We start from the raw sequence: 25,521 nt of genomic DNA, 5'->3' as shown, positions 1-25,521 counted from the left end.
TTATTTTATTTGCGATGCAGAGTGTGTTTCTAAAGGGATGCTGCATCGCATTTCTTTGATCCTGTTGACTTTCCCAGTTTGCGATCTCACTCGACATCTTTTATTCTCCATCAATTTAGGTACAATTTCCTTCAATTTCACAGTCACTCGCACGCCCTCAAACCATACCGAAATAAACGAATTAATAAAGCAGCAATAAGTTCAAGAAGGGATGTATATAAAATATCATTGTGGAGTTGAGTTGAGATTATTGAAGATTGAAGATTGAATTTTGCACATTTTGATTTATGTTATGCAGTTTCTATTGCTAAATTAACGAATTTTCTTTTAGCTCCTTTATTGAATCATTTTCTAATTCTTTTAATGAAAAGGAGGTTATTCGTTTATACGGACTAACCCCTCATTCGAGGAAGCTATCAAGATACGTATAAATCAGAGGATCTTAAAAGATCTAGAAATCGCCAAACAGATTTAACATTTTCGACTAACATATAGGATCAGTCCGAAAAAATTGTCAAAAAACTCTTTCAAAATACAGAGTTGAGCTGAGTTTTTTTAGGATTAGATCGACAAAGATCTTAAATATTTTAGATTATTAATTAAATGAGTTACTACTACAGCATAAAATCGTATTGTAAACATTTAGTTTTAGGTCCTCAACTCTGTGTCCGTAGTAGGTATATTATTTTCACATCCCTTTTTCATTTCAATGGAATTTTTGTGTGGTAAAAGGTTATGGGGGTGATTTTTGGCGTGCAACCCTATTTTTTCCCGCCACTCACCCCGACGCGTCTTGGTGCCTCTTGCCAGCTATTGTGTGAGGCGAATGCCGGAGAAACGATATGGCCTTTCTGCAAATTAAATGTGTGTACATCGCATTATATGTATGGCACCAGAGAAAGGGAAGGTGGAGAGAAAGAGGAGAAATGTGTGGCTGAAGTGTTTCGGTTTGGGAAGCCGCGCCGAGGAGGAGCGTGCCGAAAATATCTGCGGGTGACATTCTCAACACCATATGATTTTATTGGATGAGTTTTATATCAATGTGCTACATATAGGCAACCTTGCTCCATGAATCCACCGACACTTATATTAAATGTGTATACAAATTATATTAGCATATATATTAATTCCCTTCTAATTCCACATCCACCCACACCGCCCAAATTCAGTTGGGCTATTGTGCAAGGGATTGGATGAAAATATCAAACAGTGAATTTGTGGTGGAGACAACCTCTTCAGATAAATCGGAATCCATCCAGTATGGAATTCCGAGTGAATTGATTAAAACCGGATTAGTTAAATAATAGAATCCAATTTAGAATGTAGCGCAAAAGTATCCCGTGGGGTGGGCAAGGGGGTGGGGAATTAAAAAGCTTTGTTGGGACATGACAGAAAAATTTCATTAGTTGAATTCATGCAAAATTTTCGGTGTATTCTCCTCATTTATTAATCATTCGATCTTTTCTCTTCATTACTATTCTCAATTCATTCAGCCCAAGAAGAAAGAAGTATCGCTGATATTGAACGTCGTAAGAAATTTAATTATGACCCCCGTGTCAATATTTTATTTTGGTAGCTCATTTTTTTCCATTTTTTTTTCATCACACCTCACAAACCTCTTGAAGGTAAAATACAGCCGTCAATAGAAACGCAAACCCATCCTCCATACCTACAATTTGAAATGTACTTTTTCTTGTCTATACGGAAAATACAAATTATGAGATCAGTTTTTAATAAAACTTTACATTTTTGTTTATCTTTGATTTCACCAAAATGTCCAAAACATTGTTTGAAATGTTCTTCAGTAAAATCTCTTTGAGATGTTTATATTATTCATCGTTACAGCTAAAGTTTATTACGTGAAAAATACCAGAAGGAAATGAAGACAACGAAAGAATAATAGAAGAATTGAGAGAAGAAAAAAACAACATTTGTATTTTACCTGGTTGGATATTTGCTTGACACATATTTAATTTTAGTATACATAATTGACGAGCTGATCCGCGATCGTAATAAAAATTTACATTGACTTCACCTCACCAAGAAGGATGTTATACATCAGCAAAGCACGATGAGAGGGTGACTAAATAGTAAGTATTTAATGATTTTTTTAAGAATTCTATTTCCTATTTGCTCTTAGCAATTACATTTTATTTTTTCGTCAATATTTCATTATTATTCTCAGTCTTCTCAGTAATTCTTATAATATTTTATAATGCATAAATTCTACAGATTTATAGTATAATTGTAAATATTGGACAAATTATCATCATCCTGCACAGTTTCTTTTCTCTTTTTGGGCTTTAGCGAAAGTCTTAAAAAAGAACCTAAAAAAAAGAATAGCAAAGAAGCAAAACAATTAAATGTGATTGCATTGAAACTCTTTACTTTTTTCTTCTCTTTTTTGTACATAGTTGAGAGCAACTTGTGAAAAAATGTATATTTTACATAATTGAATATTTTTCTTGTACAAGAGATGTTTGATTTATTTGGTAAAATGTATTTATCTCTCACAGTTGTGTGACGATATACTGACTTCTATGTACGCGCATCGATGAAATTCAAGCAAATAATAGTCTAGTAGAAGCAACATTTAAGAAAATCAAATACGCGATACCTTTTTGTTACGTCCGTCTTCCCCTTTTGACTCTCTGGGTGACATCGGGCAGGAGTTGATTTGGTGGAGGTAAAAAAAATCTTTTAAAAAAAACTTTGCCTACAGTGTGTCTATTTGCTTTCATTTTATAACAAAAAAATGTCACCCAAAGCAAATAAAATTTTATTTTTTAGTGTTATTTTAGATAGTATAAATAACTGTTGTTACGTGCCCCAAGGTAAAGTAAAATATCTTCACGATGTTGAAATTTTTTCGTTCATCACATTTGTTTAATATCAATTAATAGAGATTCGTTAATACATGAAATTCAATCAATTCAACTCCACATACGCATGCTTATTTTTTGCCACTAATTCAATCTTGTACAATGTACACGCGTTGAGCAACACTTTTGCAAACATCGACTTGAGTTTTTCTTTTCATTTTCCCTCAAGGATTTCTTCTTATATACAGAAAGGAAGAAGAATTTTAAGGTATTTCAATTACACTTTACATTTTTTTCTTTTCTTTTTTTATGTGCTCAAGAAATCTGGCTGTATAAATTCAAGAATATTTTGTGGTAACAAAAGGAACAATTGTTTGAAAATTATTTTTCTTCATCGTAAAAGGGATCCTTTTTGTCGACCTCACCCACCTTACAACCTTTTTGTGGTTTGGTGGCAGATTAAATAACTGAAATATCCATTATTGTGCATATCAAGAGAGGTATATCTCGTTGCATACACTCATAGAACAAAATTTGGAGGTGCAAATTTGCCACCGCAAAAGTGCTATTTTTGCCCCTCCAAAAGTGGTGTGCGGCTGTCAAACTTTTGCACGTTTGTCCCGAAAATAATTTCTTCCACCCTTCCATATGACATCCTTCCGTATTCCATAGGAAATGTCGTACCGTGAAGTGGAGATGAACAAATTCGTTTATTAAAAAATTATATTTTAACAGAACAAAATTAGAGAACAGGGTACCAGGAGAGAAAAGATGCCAAACGATTTGTGGGCATAAAAAAAAACAAGATGGCGACTATTTTTCCGCCATTTTGAGTTATTCACTGCAATATTACGGCCTCTACTATAGATAAAAGTTTAAAAATCCGACATTTAGTAAATTTTAATAAAATCTTTTATTAAATTAATTATTAATTATTACAAATATTTATTATTTATTATTATACTCTTCCAGCCGCCATTTTGAATTATTTCTGTTCGCGATATCTCGCTTTTCGCTATAGTTAAAAGAGTGAAATTTAGATATATTGTAGATTATAATAAAATCTTTCAAAAAATGTGGCTAATTTCCAAGCCGCCATTTTGAATTCTCATTTCATAATGGCTCCGAACAGACGGCGGTGACTTTTGGTTGACGTCTTCGCAAGAAAACTTTTTTTGACACTTGGACGTGACTTTTTCGAGGAAGCTTTTTTTGAAACCTGCAGGTGACTTTTTTTTTGTACAAAAGAAAGTGAAAAAATGTGGGAAAAACTGCATTGCAGCACCCCCGGGGGGCTTCCCTTATGCTCTTAATGCATTTTTTAGGCGAAAATTTGCTCAATTCCGAATTTTTATCGCATGCTAAATTGAGGTTATGTTAGATGGAGGTTTTTCCCCGAGCGAAAAGTTGCTTCACTCAACTGAAGTTTTGGACGAGGTACATTTTTTCCCCGCCAAACATAACCTCAAAGCAACTTTTTTTTGTGCAAATAAAAAGTGAAAAAAAATATGGGATAAAGTGCATTGCAATGCCCCCGGGGGCTTCCCGTATGCCACTTTCCAGCCGAAAATTTGCACAGCAAATTGAAGTTTGTACACTTTTTTCTTCCCGAAACGGTATGATGTGTGTCAGGAAAGTACCATAAGTACCTGGAAGTCAGCAGGATGACTGCCAATTGCATCAGGAAGTTTTTAAGGGTTCTTAGGATCCTCCTTTTCAACACCCTGCTGATCCTCTGCAGTTTTTCCCACATTTTTTACTTTTTTGCACAAAAAATATTGCTTTGAGGTTATGTTTGCGCAAAAAAGTCACCTGCAAGTGCCAAAAAAAGTTTCCTCGCGATGACTTCAACCAAAAGTCACCGCCGTCTGTTCAGAGCCAATAAAATATTTAAAAAAGTATAGCTAGTTTCCGAGCCGCCATTTTGAATTACTTCTTTTCACGATAACTCGTCTTCCGTTATAGACAGAAGAGTGAATTTGGATATCTGGGTGTTCAAAAGAAAGCGCAAATTTTTTTTTTGAATATCTTTTCTTATGTTTGAGATACTACCGGAATTCTCATGGTAGATTTGTTTTCAGGAGACAAAAGGTAATTCTCCTGATGTATTTTCAAAATGGTCGCCATTTTTTTCCAAAATGGCGTTTTTTACCTCAATTTAAAGTAAAAAGAGTTTTTTTTTCGGATACAACTCAAGAATGGCTTAACCTAAATTAACTTAAATAAAATTGTCTCTAGTGAAAGGCGATATATCGCGAAAAAAAATTATTCAAAATGGCAGCTAGGAGGTTAGCCATATATTTTGAAAGATTTTATTAAGACCTGAACTTTCTATCTGTAGTGGAAGGCGATATATCGCGAAGTGAACTAATTCAAAATGGCGGCTTGAAGACTAGCCATTTTTTGAAAGATTTTAATAAGATCTACAAAATATCTAAATTTCACTCTTCTATCTATTGTGGAAAACGAGATATTGCGAAATGACATAATTCAAAATGGCGCCTTGGAGATTAGCCAAAATTTTGGGAAAGATTTTATTTATTTCTACCTACAATTTACCAAAATTTGAGATCATTATCGTCTTTATTTATAGAGGGCGAGATATTACAAAAAAATGAAATTTCGAAAGAAATAGTCGCCATCTTGTTTTCATGAGAGAAATCTTGTGATTTTATTTTCATTAAATGTCGACGTTTTTTAAATTTTTTAATTTTTTTAAAGAATAAATGAATTTACATATTCATATTTTAATGTCGAAACGTGACATGTGAAATTCCTATGGAATGTCCTATTTGTGTCCGCAAATAGAGGACAAAATTTTAATGGGGTGATGAAAAAATAAATAATTTTAATCGTATTTTTCCATGATTTTCACCAGTTTTTCATTAAACAGACCTTTGTTTAGTGTATTATATTATCTCTTATAATGTATTTTCTATATTAGTGAAAATTGTAAGGCATTTTTTTGAGAGAAAAAATTTGACATCTTGCCGCACCACTTTTGCGGTGGTAAATTACCACTCCTCAAAAGTGTTACTGAAAACACCACTTCTACTTCGGTATTTATCACTTTGCGGTGATAAATACGGAATTTTTTCTATGAGTGTATCCTATGTACAACTAAGGGTTTATTTTAGAGTCTCAATTGAATGTTCATCTTAGAAACTACATTAAGTTTTTTTTTAATACAATCTCTTCCTTCTGGGTATTTTTGATGATGGGAAGGATTGTAATCAATATACTCGTTTATTACACCACAATAGAAGAAGTGAATGATTTCAATGGAAACGTGTCATTGTGTAAAATTTTAATATAAATTTTTTCAACAACTTTTAGGGGAATCTTACAGTGATACAAAAACTTCATAAGGATCGAGAGAAAAAAATTTATTCAATTCACTTGAAATAACATTAGCCCACTAATCTTGAGAATTATAATTGAGTGCAATTGCAGGGAAAGATGCGAAGAGAAAAGGAAGACACTCAAGAGGAGTAAACATGAAAAATATAGATTTACAATTTTTCTTACCACAATGCGTTACCCGAATGGAGGAATATTTGAGCATAAGAAGAAGTGGGAAGACAAACAGAAATTCCTTTTAGGAAAAAAAAGAAAGATTTAGGAAAAAATGTCACTGTTTCAGAACTGTGCACATTCAGTATATCACCTTGTTGAAACGGCGGCATTTTAACATCACTAAATAAATAACATTTAGAGCAAATATTGACATACATTTTAATGTAAAATATAGTTATTTTCTTGTGAAAAATCTTTCAGACGATTCGGCATTTTGACTTGATGATTTTTGTACCCACTGCTGAGAACTTTTCTCGTACCATTTTGAAGGGTTTTTGAACGTGCATTAGAAAGAATATTATTTTTGGGGAGAATGACCAAAGTCGAACCTTTCTGTGCTCGATTTTACATAACATTCTTTATTCTAATAAAATTTCAGAATTAACTTGACAATAAAGATCTAAATATAGGTAGTCAATTTTTAAAAATAAAAGATATTAAATTCTCTATATACATTATGGCGAATGCAATTAATTTTCTCTTGCACAATTCATATTGTTATGTACAAATGGTATTTAATTAAAAATTAAATATAATAATGTGAAAAAGGGGTAAATTTAACGCCCAATCAATTATATTGATATTAAAGGTTCATATTGGGATGGGTATCGGGGGTAAAAAGCACAAAATTACACAATACACACAATTGATGGTGTATTAAATACATATCGGAGGGATCACCCTCTTGCAACTCTTTAACGGGCGACGTGTAAATAGATAAATTACTATTATAAATCCAAAGGGGAACTTTATTGGTCGCTACTGGAGGTTTTCGCATCCCGCATTATGCGTTTTGGTGTTATGGTGAGGAATTAGCCTGGGGTTGACAGTCAACAGATACTACATATTGACACTACAATGCAACCCAAGTCCCTATAGCTTGTACAATTATTTCAGTTCACCCTCTCTCTCCCCCGGCAAGGATGAAAGGGTATACGTTTGACGATGAGGATGAATGCTTGCAATAATGCAAACATCACTGATGATGGGTGAGATGATTCCGCATCCAACGCAGAATCCTTCTGAAATCCACTCAAGTTCTTGATTTAGATGTGATGTGGGGAAATTGCAGAATGTCCCGATCAACATCAATTCGTCTCACTGGTAATTGTTGTTAAATGTACAAAACAATCTGTGGGCCCACCAAAAGCAGGGTAAGTGTCTCTTTGCCCTTATATGTTAATACATATTTCTGAAATATTCAAAGATCCTAAATCTGAGCTCAAACATTATTATGTAGGTATGTTTATCATTTTTTTCTCAATCGAGCATTATTTAATATTTAACATTGGTGGTGTTTTATGTGGCTTCCTTCTGAAACAGTCTACAAGTTTGTATTTTTTTTTGTATTCTTCTCCCCCGATAAAAAAACAAATCAAATTTTTCTACACTTTATCTACCTGCCAGTAACTTTTCTCATTACATTTTTCATCCATCTCTTACCTAGAAGAAACGTACAATTTCCTCCTGCTCTGTAGAAATATGATACAGCAATTGAAATTGATTTGCTAGAGTATCAAAATCTTCTCTATACGAGACGAGAAAAATATAATTGAGAGTCAAATGTTTTTTTTTCTAGTTCATCTTTGAGGGTGAATTTCAAGTGGTTACATTCCTTTTTCCTGCAAAAGACATAATAAGGTTGAGGAATAAAAAAAATAAGGTGGAATATCACATAACATGAAATGTGAACACTTTACAATAAACTGTATTAAATTGTTCTCAAGTGCACCTATCTCTGTTTTTTTTGCGTCTACAGCAGTTTTACTTTCAAATTGTACTCCCACGCAATTGTCTGAAATTTATCAGCATTTTTCCATTATTTTAATACAATACAAAGAAAAACACACACTAAAAGACATTGTGGTTTGTGGGGTTGGAAGATTAACCATCTCATTGATTCACATTGGTATAGATGTATCCCTGTAAATGTATCCTTTGAAGGAGGAAAAATGGGAGGAAAGCCCTCAACTGCATTTCATGGGTTTTATACTGTAGGCAAAAAAAACAATGCCTAATCTGTATTTTATTGGTTGAAGATACAATAAATGCAAGAAAAAATCGGCAACTTCTTCTTCCACCCACATGAATCTATTCAAACAGGTTGTTATGAGGGTTGTCAAAAAAATTAAGCAATAATTTATTTAATTTATTAGCTCCTTTTTAGGGTGATTTAATTTATTATTCTTTATTTAAGAAATTCAATTTTTTCATTACGTTATTAACTTTTAGGATATTTCGCGTGAAAAGTCTTTTGGTTTTATGGAATTTAAATTTTGTCTCATCAAATGTCCTTAAAGTGAATTATTTACATGATTATAACATTAAAAATATGTTTTAAATCAAGACGGTTTGATTTGAAATTCCATAGAATTATTATTATTTAATTATCTTAAATTTAAAATATTCTCCCTTGTAATTTTGACAAAAAGCTTCAATAAAAAAGCTCCCGAGAAATGAGAAGGGGTCAAGAGAGAAAAAGAGTAAATTGACAAAAACTATTTATATAAAATATATAATAATAAAATAAAGTACTTCCCCTTTTGTGTGGTTTGTTCGTTCATTTAAACATTGATCAATGGACCCTTTCCTCAATCGCACATTGTTCAAAATGTACAAATAGTATAATAACAAGGATATAATCGATGACAATCACCATTCATATGTGAACAAATAAAACGTTTTATATCGAAACCATTAATATTATAAATCAAGCAGCTACTGAAAATGAATTCAAAAACTTTATTTCTCTGTTTTGCGAAACAATGGAAATTCATCGAGGAGACAAAAGAATAAAACAGTATGCGATTTTTACGTCTTTTATTTCTTTTTTTCCTCCTATTATAACAAAGCCTATTTCCCTATATATTTATTTCATGAATTGAAAAAGGTTATAACATATGGAATTTTGTGATTATATATCACGCATTATATGTTTTTATTTTATGAGAAAGAGGAGGGGCTATATTTTGGGATATACTGCGAATTTATGCCTATGTACACAATTTTATTTTCAGAACTTGAACCATGTTATTCGGAATCTCCCTCCTTTTATTATCCAACATGGTTGCGGATTGTAATAATTATTAATCCTGTTTTCATACAATTTCTTGCAAAATGTCGGATTTTTTCGACAATGGAATATATTTGTAAAAAAAAAAGCAAAATTAAACAGTTTTTTCTTTAAAGAATTTAAATTACATATATAAGTAAATAGAATTTCTTTCAATTAATAAGTGATTAACTAAAATATAAGATAAAAAAAGTTTTATAGACGATGAAAATTGAATCGTTAAGAATTCAGTAGGTATTCAACAAAACCGATATCAAATTTCTTTGCAAGAAAATTGTTAACGTAAAATAAAATGAGATAAGAAAGAAGAGATCAGTAAGTAAATTCGTAACCTTTCTAATTCAGTGTTGATGTGAAACCAGTGAAATATCTTTCCTTGAACATTAGGCTCGAATTTCCACCCACATGCAAATATAATTATACATATATAGTTTTTTATTATGTCGAAAATATTTCAATATAATATAGCTTCGCTCCTTAATCGGATTGGAATTGTCATTAATCGATATTTTATTGCCTGACCTTTCGCCCAAGTGTCGAATAGCAATGCAAAAGATATTTGAGATATTCAGATAGTTTGCCTCTTTTCGGTCTCATCTCGATATCCATAACAAAAGACTCCACTCCGCACAATAATCCCCAGCAGGTATGCTTGAGGATATTGCTCGAAATTCTTTAGTTGCCATTCTATAAGAAGGGGGAAATTATATTGAAATTTGGTGAGGAGGGAAATTTTGTGGGACTAAGGGTGAGTTGTGGCTACAATTTTGAATTTGTATGTACATGATGCGCGCGTATGTTGAATTTGATATATTGAGAGAAAAAAAGATACGTGAAAGGGACGCAAAAGGAACATTTTCGCGCCTAAAATACAAACTATGTGTTCTTTCACGTATATACCGAGGACGTTTGCATATTTCTGGCCAATCAACGCTCAACTAACAATTTGGAACTCCGCCTCAGATTAATTCCCATTCAATGTGCTTCTACCATATTGTATGCCCATCTCACGCCCGATGTTATAACACAAATGTGGCAGACGAGATCCGTTATCGATATATAGTTTCATGAATAGGCGCGCCAAGTTATCCAGATGGAGCGAAACAATTGTCCCTGTGAGAGATAAAATCAATTTGGACACGCTCGCTATTTTCGGGAGCAGCACCCCCCAAAATGAGGTTACAAGGTTAATGAGCTTACCACAGTGTACGTATAATATGTACGATTTGGGGGCATCAATTGAAAATTATCCGGTAGCATAATCTCTCGAAATTACTTTGTGTATAGAATATATAATTTTCTCCTCTTGATATTATATATCAAAGTCTATTGAGCACTAATTATAACTTTTTGGGGTGTTTCTCACATCAATTCCACCAACCACGTAAATGCTCTATTCATCTAAATTTCCATCGCAGGCAATTTTCATCCCTCAATGGACATAGAAAGCCGCCCCATTTTCCCCAAGAGCTCGAGGACTTTTTACTCTGCAACCCTCCCGGATAAAAATGTCGCTTAGTTTGGCTTTTTTTCACACCCCCAACCCATTCCTCAATAAATTTAATCCATTGATTCTTTCTCCTGTTTCGGACATTTTCATATTTCGTTGCTATTTGGCCAAAAATCTATGCGTGGACTTTTGTAAAAATAAATCGAAAATGTTTTCTACTTCTTTTCGCCACTTCATCATTTTCTATGGATTTCCCAAACACACCTCGAAAGCGGGTGAGCCCGGGAAAAATATTGCATGGAAATAAATAATAAAGAAGTCCAAGTTTTGCTGGATGATATTTGAGAGTTTTTTTTTTGCATGTGCCACGGTCAATGGCAAAATGAATTTATAGCGATTTCTCTTTCAGGTCTTTTGCAAAACATCCTCCAAATGTTTGGGTATGAAAGGGCTATTTGTTATTAAATGGATGTATGGGACGAAAAGGCGATTTTTCTGCAGAATCCTCCCCTAAAGCCCTAAAGTGGTCATTTACACGAGATTTTTTTTACTCTTCATATGAACATAGAAATTTATTTTCTATTGAATGATCGATTCAACGCATATTTATTTCATATTATGTATAAAGGGAAATGTTGTTAGTTAAGGACATAAAAGTCACTCATATTACATAAAATCTAATTAGAAAATTGCATTGGATTTCTATAAAGTTTATTTTTTTACCATAAAAAACAACTCAAGATCGACTTTGAGCTCATTTTTTCATTATTTTCTTTCTCAAAAAAATAAATCAATTCAGTACAATTTTACGCCCCAAGTGTGAAATTGTACAGAGATTGCAGTATAAAATGGAATTGGTAACCGAAAAACTTTTAAATTATGTACCACAGTTATTATATTATTCCTCTCGAATATAAAAGCCAAATACTTTTTTTTCTTGTACTCTTTCACATGAAAATCACTTTTCTGAAAGGGATGGAAATGTAAGTATTCACAGTGATGGTGAAAAAAAGGGTCACGCCACCCTCATACAATTCAGAGGGATCTTCTTGAGCTCCGAAGCTTCTTTCAGCGACCCATTACAATTCAAATACACTCAGATGGGTGGAATATATATAGTAAATCGCGTAGAATGGGGAGGAGGTTCATGGAGAAGAAGTAAAAAAAAAATCAGAGAAAAAGATCTATGGCTACAGACAAACATAAGACGGTGATGGGTGTAAAATTACTACGCCTCAGTGAATATGGAGAATTGGTGAAAATTTAGAGGCTTCTTCAACAAGCTGAAAATGGTTTAGTTACAAGATTTTTACTCGTGTTTTTTTTTCTCTTACCACCACCCCCTTCATTCTCGCCATTTTTTTCACTTCTTGTACTTAAATTTGAAGTTGAAGGGAATAAATCAACGGAAAAAAATTCACACCATCACCAGAGTGCAATTACTGCAGCTATAAGGACTAAAAGAGGGGGTGGTGTGAGAGCACGTCTCAATAGGAGAGTCACGCGATAATTATTTCGATCGTTTAGCTCCGAGAGTTTTCCCACAAAAGCCACACATGAGTGCATGTAGAAAAAATGCAATGAACCTGTCGGAATGAATTGGGTGGGTTTAACTAATTGATAGACTTCCTCGACTTGATCCTTTCTTTAGCAACGCGCATAAAATACATTTTATTATATTGCTATGAGCGCTATATGAGCGAATTCCGACGGCAGTTTTTAATTGGGTGAGAAATTCATTATAAATCATTTTTCTACCATACACAATTGATAGCTTCCAGATGAAATCATTTAATTTTACTAAAATGTGAATTAATATAAGAATGTGCATATGTATTTTACGTATTGGATTGGTCTATATATTTAAAGTAATGATCGAATTTATTTTCTATTTATCTTTAATATTATTTAGAATGAACTGGAATTTATTTAGAATTTATTTAGTTGAACATTTTAAGTCAACTTTGGATTTATAAAAATTAATTATCAATTTTTAAAAAAAAAAAAAAGTAGAACGGAAAAATGTTCGGAAATATCGTAGCAAAGTCGTCAGACTTAAAAATATTGTGTAGAGTTTTATTTCATGGGTGACTGCGGCGGGAATTCAAATATTTTTAACGATAAATTGAAAGAATTTATTAAATTTAAAAATTTAAGATTTTTTTTTCTCGAACTTTATAATATATAATATAATATTTATAATATTGTATTGTGCAAAAAAAGATTTGAAAAAAAAATCATTTAATTTTCATTGTAAAATCCTTTTTTGACTTCATGAATTTATAATGTAAAAAATTTCTAGGGTCTATCACCTACCCCATGGGATTGAGCGTGACTATAACAGTCCAAAGACGGTTAAATTATGTGAAAAGTTTCACACGACTGTGGAAAATTTTTAGTCCAAAAAACAACAATTTATGTTTGCGTTTACATTAAAAAACTTAATGGAAGTAAAAGTTACAGCATTTAAGTTTCTCAATTTATTAATTTTGTACGTGTAAGTACACAACTGTAGCTCAAAAAATTACTAAATTAATTTATTTTCAAAAATCCAGAAGATGCGCCTTTGCCTCTAAAAATATTATTAAAAGATTTTTTTTAGATTCTAAAAAGTATTAGATATAAATAAAATTAAACCTCGGGATAAAAGATCAATTGAGCATCAATTTGGAGAAAAAGGTATCAAAATTTTCACTAATGGACAATGCATTACACACGTTTAATTAAACATAAAAGATCTCAATTTCCTACAAAAGGCAGGACAGGATGATAAATATTGAATTTCCAAAAGAGAACAATTTGCCCATTTATATTGCTAAATTAATATCAAAACATCCCATTTGCCATTTATTGTGCAGTCAAGAAAATTATTACAATGCTGCGTGTAGATTCCATTGTACGGGAAAAAAAAGAAAGATCTTGATTATGCAACAAAGAGCATAAAATATTGGATTACGAGCATCTTTTGATTGGTGAGGTGAAATTTTAATTTGGAAGAAAATTACATAATAGAAATGCTGGGAGATGCCAGTGAAATTTTATATTGATGCATCCGGTCCTCTAAGAAGGGGGAGGGGGCTCCTTCGTTGGGTTGCTGCCCGGCAAGTGAGAAGATTTATTCGTCCAGCGACAACAATATTTATTCAATTAACCACAAAACTTTCCACTCGTGAATTCTTCTCATTTTTTTATGGGGGACACAGTTTCTGGTTGAGAAAAAATATCGCAATTGCGAGAGTATGTGAGGGAGAGATTCCTGGTGGGAGGGAATAGGGATTTAGTCCTTCTTCAGGCTCTGTTTGATGAGGCTCAGGTGGTTGGCTTTGAAGCAGTTGAAGCCACGGAAGACCCAGGTGCACTTGTCGTCCTTGTTGGGATTGTCATCGACACATTTGACGATCTGTTCGCGAACCTTCTCCTTGTCACCAGTCTGTCCCAGCTGTTCCACGAGGTGTTCAACATTGTAGCCAGTCTCATCGCTGAACAATTCCATCTGGTTGAAGATGCACTTGATGTAGCATCGTGTCTTTTCGTCATCTGTGAAATTCCACTTCTTGTACTCCGTCACGGCGGATTCCTCAATCTTCAGCTCCTCGACGCATTTGGTGCGGTGCTTAGCGAGATCCTCTGCAGTCTGGATTCGCCATTCGGCAGAGCACTGTGAGAATGGAATAAAAAATCCAAAAATTAAAATCATGATCGTCTGCTGGAGGAGAGGAAAAAAATCAGCTTAAATCAGGAGGATCACCTACCACAGCCAAGACGGCAAAGTAAACCACAAAAACAGCCTTCATTTTTTAAAAAAATATTCTTTTGGATACAACTTGTGAGACCTGAACAGTATGGCACGAGAACTACAACTCTGCTGCTGCTCAGTTGCAGTGGTGCTTTTATACTGTCTGCCAATCCCGGCATCGATTCTGGAAGCCTCCACAACATTATCTTATTCAGTTCAATTAAATTATGTATTGAAGATTATAGTCACGCGCCAGAGGCGAACTTTTTTTTTAGCAACACCGCATCATCTCCTGCACTAATTAATTTTGGATTCCCACTGACCATGAACTTGGTCACAAAAATCGCGCGCCAATACCCATTCATCAACCGTCGATTGTGTCCACATTAGTGGCTTTTTTTGTACAATCTAAATATAATCCAAAAATAAATTTAAAAAAAATATGTCCCCAGAATCTGCTGAAAAAGTTTAAAAGAAAAAAAAAGTATAATATGAAGAGCGAGAATCTTGAGAGATCAGCGGGAGTTCGCTCCTGAAGTCTTTATGTGGTCGAGTGGAATAGTTTGTTATCACCGCAACAGCAAATAATAAATCACACATAAACAAAACTGCACGAGATTAGAGTACGAAATTATGGAATTAAACAAAATTGGAAGGAAGATTTTCCTCTCGGGGTGGTCAAACAGGGCAAATAAGAAGTCATTGTGGGATGAATTACAATGTTATGTGAATTCTGGCTATTGTTCCCCATACTAAAGGTCAATCACTGATCTTGAAAAAATACCGGCTTTTTGAGAACAAAACGATAAACGCCGTTTGCACATTTAACCTTTTGCTCTTTGTGTGGTGGAGTTTGATGAGGTCAAAAAGTTAATCATTACGTGCAAATCATGGCAAATTTCGCGAAATAATTATAATATATATTATATTCTTAGAAGTTTTTCATTATATTTAGTTTTTAATTTTGAATTTTGACCAAAATTTCTTAACTTTCTTTCATTCTGTAAGATCTACAATAAAAACTTCAATGTCAGTAAAATTTGAAGTAATGCAGGAAGAACCAATTTTTGTATATAATTAATTGTAATTCATTGCTACTGATTTTATTAGTACCTACAAATAGAGGCAAAGCGCAAAGGCCAATGTAAATTGGAGGAAAAATTTCAAAACCTTCTCTCCCAAACATAAATTTAAAATTCAATTAATATTTTCCACCCACACAAATAAAGAAATGGGAGAAAAGCTTCGCCGAAAACTCATTTCATCAACTCAATCAAAATAAACAAATAATATATTGCATTTTTTATTATGTATAATCTCCAAAACATTCATGCTTTCATTCTGTTCCGCTTTCGTAAAAAATACATTAAAAAATTGTATAAACAATGGACGGTATCAAATTGCTTAAGTACAAAAAGTAAAAATCGTATAAATACTATATAAAGTAAAGGCTTATCAATGCTAAAATAATTGAGTATTTTGGAATAATCTTCCCGTGGATCCGGGAACTGCTGCTTATTGCTGATGTTAGTAGTAGTTTGCGTCTGGAGTGTGGCTCAGTTGAGAAGAGAACGGTCTTATAGTGGGATGTTTCGTGGGAAAAATTTTCAGGAAGATTTTTGCATTGCGACTCAAACCACCTCTCAATGTTTCCCGTACTCAATTTGGCCATTACACATATTTGAACGGCTTTTTGAGGTCCATTTGTGCCAAATATCTCCTCCTTGGCTATTGTCACCATTCTCGTGTCGTACGATGTATGACGCTCGAAGAGAATAGCATTAGCTTCGTCGCGAATTAGCACATAAAAATCCGCAATGTCGCGCTGGGCTGTGACGAACCATCTCACCAGTAAATTTCCTCTGAAGCTGTTTAAAAAGGAAGAAAATCATTAATTTTTGTTTTGGAATTTTTTTAGGTGTGTACAGTAGGAGTGACTCACAAAGATATTTCTCTAAATTGGAGGTCAGGGAGAGCACTGTAATCCTCAGAAAATGGATCTTCAGGGCAATTTAGTTGAACATCCGTCACATCGGCGAGAGGCTGATTTTCAATATGCATCGGTGAGTAGCAAATAAAGTTTTTGTAATTCTCCGGGATTCGTGTAAAGGATTCAAAGTAATGCTTGAAGGGTCTCATACGGCAGTCGCATTGAAAATTATTTCCTATTTATGGAAAGACATTAATTGCAACAAATTGCTGACAGCACCAGTTAATTATCGTTAGTGCAGCAAATACCTTCTAGATTGACCTGAAGACCCTCAATCATTATTTTATTTAGCAATTTTTGATCCAATGAAGTTAATTTGTTGAATTTCACATCGAGTATCTTCAGATGAGACGCATTTACTATTTCTTTCATTGGGATTTCTGCTAAATTATTAGCTGAGACGTAGAGTTCCGTGAGATTCTCTGGTAAATTGAATACATTTGCCTCACTGAGGTCCCAAATTTTATTATAACTCACATCAAGTACTTCCAAGGAGGTCAAATTTCCAAGAGCACCTGAAGAAGAAATCACAAAAAATTATCTTCAAAATCCAATCATTTCAAATGATGCGTTAAACCTGGCCCCATACCTGGCAGAAAACTACTTATTGCATTGTGCGAGATGTTCAAATGCGTGACCTTTTTCGTCCCAAATGTTATATCTTTTGTTATCAGTGGCAATTTGTTGTGACTGAGGTTTATTTTTGCCAACCGATAGGGCACATACGGATCAGATGGGAAGGTTTTCTTTGTCACAAAGCTAATCCTATTAAAACTGAGATCAATCTACGGAGAAAAAAAATACAATTTTGACAGTAAATTACAAAGTATCTCATTACCACCATATCATTGCAAATTCTTACTTCAATGAGACTGAGACAATCTTCGATGATACTATTGGTTTTATTGTCGAGTTTTTCGAGTTTATTGTGAGATAAATCAAGCGTTCTGAGAGCAACTAAGCTCGCAAAGGCATCATTGGGAATTGTTTCAAGAGAATTAGTTGATAGATTGAGCGTAAGAAGAGCCAATAGTCCATCAAAAGCTTTTTTGCTGAAATTAAAAATTCCCCAATTAACTTTAATTCAATGTATGAAGAAAGACTAAATAAATAGTACCTGATGTCGGAAATTTGATTATTGAACAGATTCAGCTCAAAGACAACGGGAAGTTTCCCAAATGCTCCTTTGGCCAATTTTGTCAAATTGTTGTTCTAAAAAAAAGAAATATTTTTATTAATTTAATTAAAATCAAATTTCTCACATTAATTACCTCTAAATGTAAATATTGTAGAGTAGATAGAGGTACAAAACTTTCCCAAGGGACCTCTGTGATTCCATTTGAGGACAAGATGAGTGTTTGAAGGGTTAAAAGTCCATTGAAACTGCCACCATTGAGATTATTTTCTAAGCGATTATGCGAGAGATCCAGCAAGAGTAAGGCATTCATGGTAGGCCACGTTCTCTCAGGAATTTCAGTCAATTGATTACGTCTCAGGTTAAGCTGACTACACGATATGGGGATTTGGAAGAGCTTCTCCAGCTTGTTGTTCTCCAAGTTCAGCAATTGGAGACTCGATAACTTCGTAAAAGAACTCCTTGCAATATTACTCAGGATATTGTCACTTAAATCCATTTCAAGGAGAGTCGATAGAGGACCAAAAGTTGATGATTTCAGTGTTTCCAATGAATTGTGACTGAGATTAAGGAATCTCAGTGAAAAAAGTGTCTGGAAGACACCATTAAAAATGTCGCTGATATTGTTGAAAGAAGCATCTATTGTATGGAGTTCATAGAGCTTTGGAAATGTGTTTTTGGGAATAGTTTCAATGGCATTGTGAGATACATTGAGAACCTTTAGTCCCGTCATATTCTTCAGTGGAACCTTTGATAAATCTGTGAGTTGGTTGTAGGAAAGTTGAAAAACTGTAGCATAGGTTGTTGTATCAAAAGCATCGCCGGGGAAATGCGTGATTTCATTATGCGACATATCCAAGACGGTAATGTTGGCACAATTTATAAAGGCATTTGCTTCGATCTTCGTCACATAATTGTGAGAGATGTTGATGTTAGTTAAGTAGAGATCCTTGAAAGATCCCTTTAGGATTTCTGTTATATTATTTCCTGACACGTCAATTATTTCTGCATAATTGAGCTCTGAAAACATTTGGAAATCTATTTTCTTTATATTATTTCTAGCTAGATCAATGGTCCCAATTCTAGCGACTGATGCAAATACAGCTCTGCCAATGTCGCTAATAGAATTATCGTTCAAGTAAAGCCGCCTAAAAGATCCAAAATAATTAATATTTTTCAAAACTTTTGTGAGGCAAATTATAATTTTTACCTGAGAAATCTCATTCCTCTAAAACTATTTGCATCCAAACGAGTAATTTTATTGTGAGCCATGTTTAGGACTTTCAGCACAGAATTCCTGGCAAATGTTCCTCTCGTCAACTCTTTAAGAACATTATGAGATACATTGCACCAACCCAATTTGGTAAGATCCGAAATGTGAGAAGCATCGAGTTTAGCAATTTGATTGTGACTCAAGTCGAGAACTTCAACGTCTCTTAAATTCTTAAATTGACTCTTCTTCAAACTTGTTAAATTGTTTCCGTGCAAATCCAAGAATTTTAATTTACGCATCGTCTACAAAAAAAATGTAAAAAAAAACATTAGATCATCAAACCTTGTTTGCAGAGTGACGATGTACCTGAAATGACTGTGGTTGAAGTTCTTTTAGCTGTCCATTGCTCAAAGTGAGTCTCTCAATAACTCCAACAGCTGAACTATTGGCAAATATATCCGTATCTAGAGTCTCAATTCTACTACCGTCAATCTTGAGGATTGTAAGCAGTCCCAAAGGGTTTAGGGCTTCTTTGGGGAATTCTTTTAGGAATGTATTTTCAATATAGAGCTCCTGAAGCGTTTCATTTATGCCAAAAAATGATCCTTCATCGATATATTCAAGAGGGGTGTCTTCTATCTTCAAAATTCGTACACGAGCCTTATAAAATAGTGTTCCGTACAAATGTCCTACAAAATTAATTAGCATTACTGTAAGAATTTGTCTAAAATCTTGCAATAAGGAAAACTTACGGAAGCTGCATTTTCTGATCAAAAGTACCTCAACAGGACTCTCCAGGATAGCTAAATTTTGTAAACTTAATGAGAGGCTGGCTAGATTAGTATTCTCACAGGTTACAAATAGCCCTTCATCTGTCCCTCGTGTACAGTTGCAGGGATACAAGACTTTATCACTACAAAAAAAGAGAAATTATAAAATAAGAATTCTCATCCGGATGAATTTTCTTGGTTGTAAAACTTACTTCTTGGGACAGGTATATTTGGGTCCGGGTGGAATGTACTCTCCTCCAATAACATGGAGAAGTACAAAGGAAAAAATCACCAAAAGATAATTCATCATTTAATTGAGATAATAAAGAGGAAAAGCATAAATTTATCAATTGACTTTTCCACCCCAATTACTAAACTAAGAGCATGATGACCATGATGACCCTGAAACTCTCACAATGATTTCTTCGTCAATATCACAAAATTTTCACGCAAATCACTTGCAAAAAAACTCGCAGTACATTCATTGTTCTTTCCCCATTTATATTTAATTGTGTAAATTGACCCAAGGCGGAAAAACTCACGGAAAGACTTGGTTGTGAAAAACTTTGCGACTGGAAAAGTGAAAGTACAAGAAATCTTTCTTTTCGAACATCCAGTTCATCCAGTTCGAAAATGTGATTTTGACACTTTTGATTTTCGAACATCTTCACGTGTGTTTGTGTTTACGTTATTCAATGGATTCAATGCTCGCAAAGAATCTTTTTTTCTTGTGTTTTACGTGAAAATCCACGGAAAATTCATTGCAGTCATGGCCTACAGAACGGAATCACCTGATAAAGAAAAAAAGTACTCCCTAAATAATCCGATTAAACCACTGCAGGTGAGTGAAAAATCCATTCGCTTTGAGGTTAGCAATATGTAAAAGAAAAAATTACCGGCTTTTGCAGGATAAGTGGCTGCTGGTGCCTTCCTTCCTGGAGATCAAGGGTTTGGTGAAGCAGCACATCGACAGCTTCAACTACTTTATCAATGTGGACATTAAGAAAATTGTTCAGGCGAATGATAAGGTCATCAGCGATGCTGACCCTATGTTTTACCTGAAATATCTCAATATCTACGTTGGTAAACCAGACGTTGACGATGGGTTCAACATCACGAAGGAGACGACACCTCATGAGTGCCGTTTACGGGATATGACCTACTCAGCTCCCATTACTGTGGACATTGAGTACACAAGAGGCAGTCAGAGGGTCGTTCGAAATAAACTCCTCATTGGAAGGTGAGAATATATGAGAATCCCTATCTTCTAGAACATTTCCTCTATAAAAAAAACTATATTTTAGGATGCCAATAATGCTGCGATCTTCAAATTGCGTCCTAAGTGGAAAGAGTGAATTTGAATTATCCAAAATGAATGAATGCCCACATGATCCGGGTGGCTATTTTGTAGTTCGTGGCCAGGAGAAGGTCATTCTGATTCAGGAGCAACTTTCTTGGAACAAAATGATCACCGAAGACTACAATGGCGTGCTTCAGTGTCAAGTAACCAGCTCGACTCACGAGAAAAAGTCTCGAACGATTGTCTTGGCAAAACAGGGAAAATACTACTTGAAGCACAATTCAATGACTGAGGTATAAATCTCTACATTTTCCCCCAGAGCGAATGGCTGATTTTTTCTTATTTTTACAGGATATTCCAATTGTGATAATCTTTCGGGCTTTGGGATTAATTTCTGATCAAGAAATTGTGCAGTTGATTGGAAGTCAGCAGAGTACACAGAAGAGATTTGCAGCATCTCTCTATGAAGTCGTGAAGCTCAATGTTATAACGCAGAAACAGGCTTTGGAGTACATGGGAGGGAAGCTGGTGGTTAAAAGGTTAATTTCTTATGCTAAATTCCATTAGAAACATTCTTGAAATGTTTTTTTTTTATTATTATAGATTTCAGACAACCAAAGTTAAAACACCCGCAGAGGAAGCTCGTGAACTCCTGGCGACAACAATCTTGGCACATGTGCCTGTGGAGAATTTCAATTTCTACATGAAGGCTCTCTACGTGTCCGTAATGGTACGTCGTGTTATGGAAGCTGAGCTCAACAAGGCCTCAATGGATGATCGTGATTACTACGGCAATAAGCGTCTGGAGTTGGCGGGATCTCTTCTGTCGTTGATGTTTGAGGACCTCTTTAAGCGTTTCAACTGGGAACTGAAGATGATTGCAGACAAGAACATCCCAAAGATAAAAGCAGCTCAATTTGATGTTGTGAAGCACATGAGGGCGGCTCAGATAACAGCTGGATTGGAATCCGCAATTTCTTCGGTAAAATCCTTTTTTAAATTTAATCTTTAACTGATATTTAATCAAAAGAAATCTTTTTTTTTCTTTTAGGGAAATTGGACAATCAAGAGATTCAAAATGGAGAGAGCTGGAGTTACGCAGGTACTCTCACGACTCAGCTACATTTCTGCTTTGGGAATGATGACGCGTGTTAATTCGCAATTTGAGAAGACACGCAAGGTGTCAGGACCACGATCACTGCAGCCAAGTCAGTGGGGGAAATTGTGCCCTTGTGACACTCCCGAAGGAGAAGCATGTGGCTTGGTGAAAAATCTCGCTCTGATGACCCACATTACGACTGAAGTGGACGAAGAACCGATTATAAGATTTGCCTTTAACACAGGCGTGGAGGATATTCGTCTTCTCTCCGGCAATGCCATTAATCATCCGAAAACTTTTATGGTCTTCATTAACGGGAACATTTTGGGTGCCACAAATCGACCAGAACGAATTGTAAGGATTTTCCGGATGGTACGGCGTCGTGGTTTGATTGGAGCCTTCGTGTCCGTCCACACATCATACACACAGCGTTGCGTCTATATTCACACGGATGGCGGACGTCTCTGTCGTCCCTATATAATTGTTGAGAATGGAAAACCCCTAATGACGCAGGAGCACATCAATGACATCCGGAAACGTGTGAGGAAGTTCGCTGATCTCATTCATGAGGGCTTAGTTGAGTATCTGGATGTCAATGAGGAGAATGATTCGTACATTGCGTGCAATGAGTCTGAGATCACGGAGAAGACAACTCATTTGGAAATTGAACCATTTACACTTCTTGGGGTTTGTGCTGGACTCATCCCATATCCCCATCACAATCAGAGTCCCCGGAATACCTATCAATGTGCTATGGGGAAACAAGCAATGGGCACAATTGGCTACAATCAGAAGAATCGTATTGATACACTCATGTACAACGTTGTGTATCCGCAGATTCCGCTCGTGAAGACAAAAACAATTGAATTGACGAATTTTGATAAACTCCCAGCAGGACAGAATGCCACAGTTGCCGTTATGAGCTATTCCGGATACGACATTGAGGATGCTCTCATTCTAAATAAGGCTTCAATTGATCGTGGCTACGGAAGGTGTTTGGTGTATAAGAATGCTAAATGTACGGTGAAGAGGTACACGAATCAGACGTATGACCGTATAATGGGGCCTGTGAAGGACTCAATCACCAATAAGACAATCTATCGGCACGAAACTCTCGATTCCGATGGGATTGTCTCTCCTGGCGAAGTGATTCACAACAAGCAGGTGATGATTAATAAGGAAATGCCCGCTGTTGCATCTATAAATCCGCTGGAGCAGAAAGATAGTGGGCAACAGCCGGTCACCTATTCACCAGCTCCGATAACGTACAAGGGCCCGGAGCCGAGTTGTATTGAAAAGGTGATGGTATCGGCAAATGCAGAAGAGGATTTTCTCATTAAAGTCCTCTTGAGGCAGACAAGACGACCCGAAATTGGGGATAAATTCAGCTCACGTCACGGACAGAAAGGCGTCACAGGATTGATTGTTCAGCAGGAGGATATGCCTTTCAATGATTACGGCATAACACCGGATATGATTATGAATCCCCACGGGTTTCCCTCTCGTATGACGGTCGGGAAGTTGCTTGAGTTGCTGGGGAGCAAAGCAGCCGTTCTTGAGGGGAAGTTTCACTATGGGACAGCCTTTGGTGGATCCAAATGTCAAGATCTGCAAGATGAATTGTTTAAGAATGGATTCAACTACCTTGGCAAGGATATCTTCTATTCTGGCACCACGGGGGAGATGATGACTGGATACATCTATTCAGGACCGGTGTACTACCAGAAGTTGAAGCATATGGTACAGGATAAGATGCACGCACGTGCAAGGGGACCCCGTGCCGTCCTTACGCGTCAACCAACACAGGGAAGAAGCCGCGAAGGGGGTCTTCGATTGGGAGAAATGGAAAGAGATTGTCTCATTTCCTACGGAGCTAGGTAAGATTTATCAATAAAATTAACTTTGTTCTTACAGCAGATTTTTTCAATGAAGAATCTTCTCTTCTAGTATGCTTATCATGGAGAGGCTAATGATATCATCAGATGCCTTTGATGTGGATGTTTGCAACCTCTGCGGTCGTCTTGCCTACTCCTCATGGTGTCACAGCTGCAAATCTTCGGCTAGTGTCTCCAAGATCTCCATGCCGTATGCTTGCAAACTTCTCTTCCAAGAACTAACGAGTATGAATGTAGTTCCGCGTCTGGAACTATCTAACTACTAATAAAAAGTTCTTTTTCAACAAAATATATTTTTTTCTGTGTACAATTTAAACAAATGTCTACTTGATGTGTAGGGAAGGTGGAGGCCTAGAAATGAAACTGAACAAAGTATTTCGACTCAACACGCTTGCAGAATTCCACGAGTCCCGGATACATACGAATGGTTTCTGCCAATTTATTGTTCGGCAAAGGTGTTGTTAGGATAGAGAAGATGTGACCAAATGCCATGGCGTCTAACTCAACAGGTCTGTGAATATGAAAAGAATGATCAATTATGCCATTTTGTTCAGGAATAAATAGCCCTGAAAATACTCACTTATCTCCGAACATGAAGGGTTTGTCTCCCAATTTTGAGTCTAAAGTATTACAGCATGTTGCTACTTTTTCAACCACTTCCTCCATGGTGAGATCTTTCCAGTCCATTGCATCCAGTTGTTTCAGAGCATGGCGCTTCTTTCGCCAGTTCTGAATGACGCCAAGGAGTGGATTGTAGGCTGAAGCTGTTCGTGGTTTTGTAACATTCTCATAAACATCTTCATCCATGTAGCTGATATACAGCTATTGAGAACAAATGATCAATGATTAAAAGCTGCATTGAGAATGATTAAACATTTAGAGGCTTACCTCTGCGTACGTGAAGATATTATCCGTAAGAGACAAGTAAGCCCTGGCTTCGGATCTTTCAAACTCCGTCAGGTCTTCTGTTAAGCTTATACCCTTATTTTCCACCAGATTCACAATTGGCTCGAATTCTGATGCAAAGAAAGCACCTACCCGGAGGAAAGGTAACTTCGTTGTTCTCCCTCCGGATGACATATATTCAGCATTTGTGGCGAATTTCACGTCAAAGGGGAGTTTGCACATCTACACAGGAAAGGTAACAGAGTATTTTTTTATATCAAGAACGTATGCCAAGCAGGATTAGAATTCTCACCTGCAGATAAGTCTTCACGGCCAAACATGCAGAATTTTCAGGAAGTAGGATTGTCTCTGCTTCGTACGGCTGATAAAGTTCAGCATCTCTCCATGGGTCCTCTGCTAGAGATTCTTGTCGCAGATACTCACTTCCTATTATTGACGGCATTATGAGGGAGTTTTTGTGTAAGAGAATTTGCAATAAGGTTTTGTTATCAAAAAAGAAAATAAATTTTCCAAAACACAAAACAGCTGATTTTCTGGAATTCGATTATCGAAAATT

At 35.4% G+C, this 25,521-nt stretch overlaps 4 protein-coding genes across 4 annotated transcripts; 1 reads left to right on the top strand and 3 right to left on the bottom strand.

Annotated features, from left to right (window-relative positions):
• Positions 1-14,043: 14,043 nt before the first annotated feature.
• Positions 14,044-15,403, bottom strand: LOC129797133 (general odorant-binding protein 99a-like). Its single transcript, XM_055839455.1, has 3 exons — positions 15,231-15,403; positions 14,674-15,065; positions 14,044-14,579 (listed from the first exon to the last, which is right to left on the bottom strand). Exons 2-3 carry the CDS (start codon positions 14,713-14,715, stop codon positions 14,199-14,201), a joined length of 423 nt encoding a protein of 140 aa, XP_055695430.1. The 5' UTR covers positions 14,716-15,065; positions 15,231-15,403; the 3' UTR covers positions 14,044-14,198.
• A 545-nt stretch (positions 15,404-15,948) lies between these two features.
• LOC129797127 (toll-like receptor 3) lies at positions 15,949-20,374 on the bottom strand. Its single transcript, XM_055839446.1, has 11 exons — positions 19,978-20,374; positions 19,748-19,908; positions 19,362-19,684; positions 18,993-19,297; positions 17,919-18,930; positions 17,765-17,859; positions 17,510-17,699; positions 17,237-17,432; positions 16,896-17,162; positions 16,600-16,822; positions 15,949-16,525 (listed from the first exon to the last, which is right to left on the bottom strand). The coding sequence occupies exons 1-11, from the start codon at positions 20,073-20,075 to the stop codon at positions 16,093-16,095; spliced, it is 3,303 nt and encodes a 1,100-aa protein (XP_055695421.1). The 5' UTR covers positions 20,076-20,374; the 3' UTR covers positions 15,949-16,092.
• A 48-nt stretch (positions 20,375-20,422) lies between these two features.
• LOC129797126 (DNA-directed RNA polymerase III subunit RPC2) lies at positions 20,423-24,348 on the top strand. The gene is made up of 7 exons (XM_055839445.1): positions 20,423-20,606; positions 20,674-21,005; positions 21,070-21,358; positions 21,417-21,604; positions 21,669-22,047; positions 22,117-24,041; positions 24,112-24,348. Exons 1-7 carry the CDS (start codon positions 20,535-20,537, stop codon positions 24,323-24,325), a joined length of 3,399 nt encoding a protein of 1,132 aa, XP_055695420.1. The 5' UTR covers positions 20,423-20,534; the 3' UTR covers positions 24,326-24,348.
• On the bottom strand, positions 24,333-25,518 carry LOC129797132 (metaxin-2-like). The gene is made up of 4 exons (XM_055839454.1): positions 25,258-25,518; positions 24,948-25,187; positions 24,640-24,881; positions 24,333-24,570 (listed from the first exon to the last, which is right to left on the bottom strand). Exons 1-4 carry the CDS (start codon positions 25,405-25,407, stop codon positions 24,411-24,413), a joined length of 792 nt encoding a protein of 263 aa, XP_055695429.1. The 5' UTR covers positions 25,408-25,518; the 3' UTR covers positions 24,333-24,410.
• Positions 25,519-25,521: the final 3 nt, after the last annotated feature.

The sequence above is a fragment of the Lutzomyia longipalpis genome, chromosome 1 (genome assembly GCF_024334085.1).
Source record: "Lutzomyia longipalpis isolate SR_M1_2022 chromosome 1, ASM2433408v1".
Classification (NCBI taxonomy): Eukaryota; Metazoa; Arthropoda; class Insecta; order Diptera; family Psychodidae; genus Lutzomyia; species Lutzomyia longipalpis.
Note: the sequence above shows the minus strand (reverse complement) of the source record. Positions and strands in the feature narration are given on the sequence as shown.